We start from the raw sequence: 10512 nt of genomic DNA, 5'->3' as shown, positions 1-10512 counted from the left end.
ACTTATGATACCGTTCCCACACGAGACGTCCTTGATCAGGTATTTGGGTTAGAAAAATTGCCTACTAACAAAACAGCGTTGAGGACGGGCTGTGGCGGCGCATACCGAATACCGAATACCTATTGTCCGTTTGTATGGGAGGGACAATCAAAATCTATGAGCAAAGCATTCGAATCACGCATCCGTATTCGTTCCAACATACCGTAACACGAATAAGGCGACAATTGTGCACCGAGCGATATTATTAACCGCGTATGTTCAGCCAAAGGACGACGCTTCCCGCCCCAGCCGGTCGGCGCGAAAATTTTATTTTTAAATTTTCCGCGTTCCAATTACGAATTTAGTTTGTTTTCATAAACTTTCTAATGTTTACTTGAGACGCAACCGTAACGGCCTCCTTGGTTATTTATTCAAGAGTTTTGAAGTAATTAAATCGTATTCGGTTCGTTACTTTTATATAACTTTATTAAAATGTTTTGGTAGGTAGTCGGTTTGTTTTCTATGTTTTAGTTGTAAGACGTTAGTGGACTGAGCCCAACGTGTGTAGAAGTGAGTGCGGTGTTTGCGGATGTTTTTCTTTTGAGTGATAAACTGATTGCTGAGCGGAATCAGAATGGAACGTTACGTGGTGACTCGTCGTTCTAAACATAAAGCTGATGGATTTTTGACAAAATGCAGGAGAAAATACAGCGTGCTGCGGAAACGTTCGTGGATCACTAGCGGTTTCGACCTCAATGTAAGTCATATTTCAATAAGATAATATTTACTAGACAAAGTGTACCTAATTCTGATTAATTTAGTGGTTACAAGAGTGACCACAACAAGCAACAAATAGGTATGTCTTAAGTCCACTGTCCGATTTAGAAGATCGATTTCGAAGTTACATGTAGTCCTCACATGGCTCAAGTCTCAAAGAGTAGAAATAGGTACTTATTTAAGTACCCATGTCTAAATTCTCAACCCTAACCGGGACTAACGATGCTGAACGAGTCCATGAGACCCCGTGCCCAACAATACCCAGACACAAACGCAACACTAAGTAACAAACCATAAAATAATATTATTATACATATATTTTTATGGGAAGTAACTAAAATAAGTAATTAATAGGAATTCTCAATTAATATTTCAATTGAATGCATAGTTTCCTTCACTTAATACATAACACACATTAATGGAATGAAAACCTCGTTACGTTTGCGTATAATAAAAATAATTCAATTTCAACAATAATGGCTTCCTATGTAATACCTATGTAATAAAAATGGCCGCAAATGTAATAATATTTATGATATACTGCAGACAGAAATATCTATTACCTTTTTGTGTTTAATTGATTGAAGTTGTTCGTAATAATTAATTACGATTAATCCAGTACTAGATCTTGAATTTGTCGACCACCTGTAACTGGGTCAATCTCAAACAAAAAAAAATATTATTTGAATATTAGGTATATCATTTCCATTAAATATCTATATCTGAAAAGCGCCAGAGATCACACGGATTCGCCCGTTTTGGAGATTGACCCAACCCCTCTCGAGTTGCGAGTGTCCAGTTGCATCAGGTGATCCGTCTGCTCTATTCTCATCCATAAAAAAGACCCTAAGGTTCTCAAGACCAAAGCTCAAAACCAAGATTAACAAGACCCGGAGTCTTGTAAAAATGTCGGAACGCATTGAGAACCTAATTTCTTTTAATTATCTAATTCAATTAGCGTCGATACACTAAATTAATAAATAAAAAAATCTATTAAATTAACCGATGTTAATAAATAAAAAAATCTATAAAAAAATTACCCATGGTGTGACAAATAGGAACATCCAAAAAAACACGACCCTTTATTTTAAAAATTCTCAAATAAAAAAGTTAATGACAATAACGTGACATGTTCTATAAAAGTTTTGACAGACGACCCAAAGGTTAGCCATTAGCTTTCACTTCGATTCTCCGAACTATAGGTAGGTTATGGTTTGGCCAGTAGCTTCGTTTTAAACACCTTGTCACGTATACTGAATGCATTCTTATTACGTGACTCGAAGACAATCATGACCCTGTGAAAAACCATTATGTGTGTAATGGGTCTTGTTAACATATTGTATTTGTGGGTGTTATTTTTATAGGGTTTTGTAGCTAAAAGAATTTTTTGGTCAATAATGTTGAATAGACCTTCAAATACAAGGTGGACAGTTGAAGAAAATACCTAAAAGTTGCTGCAGGGAGCCGTTTGGATACAGGTCATTTCCAATAATTGAGGGAGGTCTACGTTTAGTATTTAAGTAAGAATTACGATGGGGTTTCTCGCTGATTCTTCTCTCAACCAGACTACTAATTTATAATTATCCATTTGGAAATCAATCAGCTTATCTTTAAGTTAGATGAGAAAAAGTAGGTTGTCCGTGCGATTATATTACTGACTACTGCGTAACTAGGTCTGCAGGTCCCTTGCTTCGATAAAATGGAAACTGCTCATAGAATTGCTCATTCTCAAATTGTCACAGCAGCGACGTGATTAGCGAGAGACATATTTTACTTCATGCCTTACGCACTAAAGTTTTTACAATATTCAAAAACAATAGCATTTGAAACAAACGTTAGGCATAATAGAAATTTAAAAACATTATCTTTATATGCACGCTTGCTCGTAATTTGGTAAACAAATTATAAATTCAAAACATATCGACACTTTCTCCGATACAATAATTGTCACTTTTTTGGCGCGCATTAGCATTGGCACAATGCGTGACGCTTCCTTACATGAGGCAGAATGACTAGACTCCTTTGCCAACAAATATGGCTGCACTTCAAATGACGTTTAGGTATTCTATGTAAATTTTTTGCCTTTGTTTTGATGAATTCTTTTAGCGTTAGTGTGTCTGGTTATTTGGGTGACCATTGTTTTTCTAGACTAGGTTATTTAACTAGTCTAGTTAGTTATTAAGAGTTCATGAGTACATTTCATTATTGGCCATTTACATTTCATTTTGATTGCTCCCCGCTTTTGTTCCGTGCGGGAATGGAACCCGCTACACGTTGTTGCGTGGCAGTCGGTTGCCCAGCCACCGCTCCAAGTGTGCAATCAAATTTTATTTGCTTTGATAATTAATTAAGTAATAAGATACATAAAGTGTTGTAAATGGCAGAAGTGATATATATACCTAAATAATGTTCTAATTATGTGTTCAGCGAATAATTTGATCCAAGAACCCTAGGCTTATGAAACAGTTCTCAGTAAGGAAACTCGAGTCTAAAGATAGCTGCATCCAGTTAGGAATGCACCATTTTAGGCATGCGTATGAGATTGCATTCAAATGCATAGTCATAGATCATATGAAATGAGGCCAATTATGCCTAGCACACGTCTGTGTGTGTAGTAGAATCATAATTTAATACGTACCTTCTTTGTTTTATAAGAAGAATAGGTAGCCTATTGGCTACTAGGTGTTGCCTATTGGCTATCTCGTCTTCTTCAGATATGTCTGTCTTTAATTGTCCTATGGAGGACAGTAGAACGATTTTTGGAGTTGACATGTAAAATTAGTTTTTCCGTAGGACGGTTAATAAAATAACAATGTCCTAAACGAGAAAATCCTTTAAATTACAACACAAAAATCATGTCTCCTTTTGACCATTTCATCTAAAAAGGGACCTTAAACAAAGCACGTAAGATTTATTATTCTATCTACCAGAGAAATTAAGACGAGACGTTCTAAAACAGAAGTGCATGGTATACCAGCCTACCTGTTCTATTGAACAAGTCACGTTTCTGTCAATCATTACCTACACAAGGTTATCGTCTAACGCGCTATGAATAATCACCACCAATTCTTATTATTATAGACAGAAAAGTTTGTTTGTTTGGGTGTTTGTTAAGTTAACCGTTAAATGTTAACCGCTGAATTGCTGAGCAGATATTGATGAAATTTATTTTTGTTTAGAAAAATATGATTCACCCTTATTATCTAGATAGAGGATAGACGACTACTAGATTGTAGTCAAATGCAGTATAGGTATATATAATCTAAGTAGATAAGGGTCGGAGAAAGTTCTAAGTTCTGTTATCTTCTGACTAACTTACAGCCACACTCAGAGACATTTAATGATTACTTAAACTATTCCTTAGTAACGATTTTGCATCGAAAACAATTGCTGAGGACTGGGTTAAGTAACCATTAAATGACTCTGAGTATGGCAAGTACCAAAGAATGTCTATTTCATTATTCCGAGATTTGATCTGTCGCATAGCTCTTTCGTCCTGGCATAAAGGATGCAACATTGCATTGTCATTTTTGCAATGTCTTTTCAGTATTTTTTCTTAAATTGCCAATAGGAATGTGCGGATTTTAGAGATACATTCTGCATTCTGACGATATTGACACTCTGAATGCCATAGCAAAATACCAATACCAATATCAAATTCATAGGATTGAATAATACTTATTTCAAATTCATTCAATTGAATAGATACAAATATTTCTGAATACTAATAAAACACTTCTAAAGCATGTACATTTCAGAATGTTTATAGAAATTCAAATCAATGCTAAAATATGAAGACAATAATACAATTGTTTTGAATGACAAGATGAAATCAATAGAACATGTCGATTGTACGATAGTTGCACAAATATTGCCGCAAAACCGCAGTGTTGCGTATTTTCTCACGAATCCTAGCATGCCGTAACTTCTAGTATTTACTGGGTTAGTCTGTCTTGTATTGTTTTCTTACGTAATCTAGGTATGTTGGGTATTTTGTCTAGGTATTGTAGTTTTGATATCATATTGTGACTTACTTCTAGTAAATACTTAACTTTGACAATGGCCACGTGCTTTTCAAAATATATTTTTATTTTTATAAGTATCGTCTTTACTTTTCAACAATATGATTGTCTTCGATTTAGCTCAAGACTTCAAATTCAAATTCTTTATTATTTTGCACACTGTGGATGAGTTTCTATTTTCAGATTTGATTAGAAACACACGTAAATATGTACAAAGAAGAGGAGAAAATATTATTCTACTTTATAAAAGTTTCATATTTTTCGCGAAGAAGTAGACAAACTTCATGAGGAAACATAAAAACTTTTACTAGATAAACAACAGAAAACTATTAGAATCAGTACCAGTACGAGATTGCTTTACTTTTCAACTAAAGTTATCGAAATGATAGCACATTCTTCGCTCTGATTGGCTGGCTTGAATGAACCAACCAATGCGATCGCCGAACTCGCTCTCGTTTCGATTACTTTAAACGTAAAACACACATCACAACCACTCTCTATGCTAGGACTTGATCTAGCCTAGGTTTATAAAGTATTCCTAGACAAGTCAGACAGGTTGCTAAGGTTATACACCTGGCAGTGCTTTACTTTGATATAAATAGACATCATTAAAATAATTACATCAAGTATGGGATAAAATTATAAGGAAGACTGACTGAAAGCGAGAATTTAGATAAAGCAGATGGTAGCATTTTTGTAGCTACTGTTTTTGGGTGGAAAGTCATCAAATGACTTCTGGAAAGGAGTAGGAGTAGGTGCACTGGAATCCCCTGAATAGATGATGATACGTGGTAGATGTATACTTTTAGATACACATTATTTCAGTTACCTACATTATCGTTGACTACCGTGCAACGTGTAGCAGGTTCGATTCCCGCACGGAACAACTCTTTGTGTAATCTACAAATTGTTGTTTCGAGTCTAGGTGTCATGTGCATGTGAAATTGTATGTTTGTAAACGCACCCACGATACATGAGAAAATCCTAATGTCCCCACATTAGGTCACATTAATGTGTGGACACACGTTACACGTTGCACGACCGTCAATGATAATGTAAGCAACTAAAATTGTTTAAAAAATATCAGTTCTTTCAAAGTCCTTTTTAAATTGGTAAAACGGGGAGTCAAATTCGAATTTGGGGGAAAACCATTCCGTATTTTTTATTCTGTATCCCAAAAAGATGTGCCGTGATTCTGTGTCCTCTCGAAGAATTATATTAATAAGTACTTTAAATACTATGTATGTGACAATTTCATGTATAGATCTACCTATACTAAATGCATCTACCAAAGCGCCTTGTATGAACTGCTCATGAAGGCTCGCTAGCCTTTTATGGGAGAACTAATGTATTCTAGTTACTATGCTTTATAGTGTGTGCTGTTGAAATAAATAGATCAATAAAGGACAAGGATACATAGGTACTAGTCGATCGATGTGGTGCAAGAACAATTAACCGCCGTACTCAGAGTCATTTAATGGTCACTTAACCCAGTCCTTAGCAATTGTTTTCAGAAAAAAATTGTTACTAAGGAATAGTGTCATTAAATGTCTGTGAGTTTGGCAGTAAATGGTATACATGTTAAAAGATTTTTCAGTTATATTTGGACCCACAAGATTCCTTAAGTAACTCGTACCTTTTCGTAATAATTAAATGTTTCTGCGTAATATATGGCCCCCGACTACATGGGATGTATAACAGAAATAGTGAAAAGTGTACATTGTATAGCGGCATTACGTGCCGTAATGTGCATCTCTGTTGTTCTCTCAAATGAAGTATCCTCTGATTTGCCAAAGAAAGTTGATTTGAAATTTTACAACATTTTGTTTTTATTTATCAAGAACTAACGTCAGTAGATGTAACGTTACCCGCCCTTCCTGCGCCGTCTCGTAAGTCGTAAGTTTGAGGAAATGAACCGGTTGCTGGTGCAAAAACTATCAATCTCATCCGGATGATTGAACCGTGGCCAACGGTAATCGTGAACTTCCTTCTAACTTGTCTATTGGCTAGGGAAATGTACAGGGCGTGTTTATACAAGTTTTATAGTTCGGTACGATAAAATATGAGTAAAAGTTACTTATTAGTACGTTCCTAAGGTGTACATTAAAATGGATGTTATGGTATGTACTTGATCTTGAGCTGCGGACTACCTAGCGGGTTTACCGGGGCTCCGGCTCAAAGCAGGAGAAGCGACGGGGTGGTTTTAGTCAAATTTAAAAAAGCAAGAGTCTGACACTCCCTCTCGTTTCACCCAAAGCGGGAGAAGACATTTGATGATTTTCCCCCTCAAAAAAACGTAGGTACTTCTTACTAAAACAAAAAGAAAACAGAAAGTTTAAATACCAAAAAATAAATGTAGCAAGCAAGCAAGCAACTTATTAATAATACACTAATGCTCTACTAAAGTACCAACATAATAAACTTGAAACTTTTTCTTTTTTCACGCTTTTCTGAGTGCGCGTACCATACCATCATTAATTATACGGGTCGCGATCATGATATAAATGCAGTACTATCGTAAATCCAATCTGCACGTATTGAACGTGTATTGCACCTAGAAATAGACAAACTTAGCACTTATAAGAACTCTAAGCCCCTCAAAATAATCTCCACCTTATTGCTTAGGTAATAAAGCACATAGATGAAGTTCTACGGTATCGCTAATACTCCGATTGCGACAGTACTAGTCAAGTCAACGTTTCTTACTTATAAACATTATGCTTGTTGCGTGGTTTAGTTGCTTACAAAGTGTTAGAAGGGAAAGGTTTGCGTACAAATCGCATTCTTTAATTCTAAAGCTGCAATTCGCATTATTTATTTACTGTTATTAAGATTAAAACGAATAAATCGTAAGGATTATTGTGAAATTGGTTCGTTGGGAAATCAGTTTGCCGCCATTTCGAAGTTTCAAAAAAAGAACGGTGACCATGACATTGAGTGATAAACAAAAACAAAAGTGATGTTCTTTTTGCTACAGATAAAAAATTCAAAAAAAATAAATTAGAATTCCTTTTCGTTCGGGTTGACAATTTGACATTTTGTCATTTGTGTTTGTGATTGTGACGTTGGTGGGTTAAAGGTGACATTATGCCCCAGATTTTCTTCAAAAAAGTTATGGTGGTAAGGGACCGAGCAGACTTCGAGGTGAGCTACTTTCACTTTCCGCGCCGGTCCGTGGCGTATTGCCCCTTGCGACTACCGTGTAACTTGTAAAAATATTTAGAACTCAATAATTACTTACGGGTTTTGCTAAACAATAAACATAGAATTTGAACTAGACAGCTATTTCTTTTGCAGATTTTGTAATGTCTTGCGTGTTGGCTAAGTAATTGGGTAATAAAAATTTTTGTAACAATATTTAAGAAACATGAAACTTTCCAATGATTTACTACAATGGACGCATCAACACTGGTTTTAAAAATCTTATTAGCAACTATAAAAAAATTACCCTTACTTAATCTCAATTTAAAATTGGAATAAATAAACCTTTAAAAAGTGAAAACAAAATTTGATATGAATAAACATACTCATATAAAAGTGTAACCGATTAAAATATTCATAGAAAATACGGCAATTCGATTACTTAACTGGAAAATCGATTACACAACGATTCTAACTCGAATAAATATGAATTAATTGTCCGTGTGCGTATATTGATAGACAATAATAAATTACATTAACTAACATTTTAATTACTGTGATTTATATCTAGTTTTGTTCATACATTAATTCATTCGTAGATTTATTTATTTTCCTATTATCCAAGTCCGATTTAATTAGTTTAATTTCCTAATCACAAAAAATAACAGAAAGAAGAGCGTACCTACTTTTTAAAAGGCAACGAATCTGTGACTCCTCTGGTGTTGCGGGGTGTCCATGGGCGGTGCTGATCACTTACCTTCAGGTGTCCCGTCTGCTCGTTTGCCCTCTAATCCATAAAAAAATATAAGTAAGCTATTCCTGCGTGGTTTGACCCACTCCTCGGCTCCTATTGATGGTAGTGTGATGTTTTATAACCTAAAGCCATCCTCAATAAATGGACTAACAATCCAAAAAAAAGTTTTCAATTTTTTAACCAGTACTTCCTTAAGTTATAAAAAAAATTACTCGTTAATGTGTTAAAAGTGCTTGATTGCTATTATTACGAAGGATATTACTAAATTACTTATTCTGAAATATCTAAATGTCAAAAAATGATAATTGAGCACTCAGTAATTACAGTAAAGAGCTACTAACATTTAACTATCCTTTAATATGACAGTCTAAACGACTCGTTTCAAACCTTAGGCAATGTTTAAGTATTTTGTAAATGACAGGCAAGATTTGTATAGTCTATCTCTAAAGCTAGACTAGAATATTGGAATTAAAATACGAAATTCAACACATTTTCCCTTTACCCCCTACTTTTTAGAGATAGTTTTATTTTGCTAAAAATGTAACCTGTAACGGTATATTGTAATGCCATCTAGGTCTGCATTGAATTTCATCACAATCGGAGTAGCTCTAAGTGAATAAAATTAATAAAACTCCGTTTACTTATACTATAAATAACTAGCATTCTGCCCATGGCTTCTCTTAGTTGTGTCCATGAAGCGAGAATAAAGAGGAGATGCCATAATGTGATTGTGCACTGTGACACAAATCGGCCCTTCCCAAAGATATTTTAAGCAAAAATGTGTAAATAGGTTATAAGCGCTCTGAAAGTGACACATTAAAATGTGGACAATTGGCAACGTTTTTTGTAGTACTTATGGGACCGCTAGAAACCCCTTTTATGTAATGGGGACCTATAGTTCAATAATGACCTGTCATAAGCTATCGATGTTGATGATAATAATATCGTCACTATTCTGGAAAATGAGTTATCTCTTTATAACGACAAGTACTACACCCCTTCCCAATCTTCCAAATCCCCGATTCCCCAACAACCCTTGAATTCCTAACCCCCAAAAGGCCGGCAACGCACTTGTAACGCCTCTGGAGTTTCGGGTGTCCATGGGCAGCGGCGATTGTTTACCATCAGGTGACCCGTCTGCTCGTTTACCGGCTTATGCCATATAAAAAACGACACATAGCTTTGCATAAAAGCGAGACAAACAAACATACAAACAATCTGCAATATTCACAATACTATTACGACAAATTCGAGAATAATCTTGAAGGTCTAACGTTGATTGCATGTGCACCTCGTATTTGGTATCTATCTATCTATGAACAACGCCAACTATACAACACCCAATATGGAAGCGTGGTAAACGATACAACGGTTGTGAACCTGTTGATTAAAATTAAATCTTATTTATACTATGCATTAGAACTTATTATTAGACCCTTCTTATACTGAAAAAGTATGTAGAGAGTAGATACACTGAATCTTCAATTCGTTTGATATGTATACTTTACTACCTGTGTAAGAAAGAGTCAGCCAATTGCTCAATATAAGGTAAATATAATAAAAGTTTCGTGCCACTGGTAATCTAAATCAAAGTCGACCTAAAGTGCTATCAGACCGCCACAGATGAAGCCCATATGCTGATGTTGTAGGCTGCCTAGCGGGTTACCGGGGCTCCGGCTCGAAAACGAGATAGTTTTAAGTCAGTAAGAGTCTGACACTCACTCTCGCCTCGCCCATGGTGGGAGATGTCATAAAAAAGTCTTTGGATGGATTTAGATTTTTGTCGCAAACCTAGATCGTTGCAAAGATTTTGTATTCAGTTCGGTAGGTAATCAATTT

The 10512-nt window shown here is 35.4% G+C and overlaps 1 protein-coding gene across 2 annotated transcripts in view; it reads left to right on the top strand.

Moving 5' to 3' along the window:
* The first annotated feature begins 245 nt into the window (after nucleotides 1-245).
* Nucleotides 246-10512, top strand: part of LOC118276011 (uncharacterized) — a 133274-nt gene continuing 123007 nt past the window's right edge. The window contains exon 1 of one of the 2 annotated variants that reach the window (XM_035594136.2): nucleotides 246-736. In XM_035594136.2, coding sequence (XP_035450029.1) covers nucleotides 614-736 — 123 coding nt within the window. In that variant the 5' untranslated portion in view covers nucleotides 246-613. Of the gene's footprint in view, nucleotides 737-7540; nucleotides 7923-10512 lie in introns of those variants that run through there. The other variant, XM_050707306.1, reaches the window with a different exon arrangement.

The sequence above is a fragment of the Spodoptera frugiperda genome, chromosome 31 (genome assembly GCF_023101765.2).
Source record: "Spodoptera frugiperda isolate SF20-4 chromosome 31, AGI-APGP_CSIRO_Sfru_2.0, whole genome shotgun sequence".
Lineage (NCBI taxonomy): Eukaryota > Metazoa > Arthropoda > Insecta > Lepidoptera > Noctuidae > Spodoptera > Spodoptera frugiperda.
This window is presented reverse-complemented; position numbering and strand designations above follow the sequence as displayed.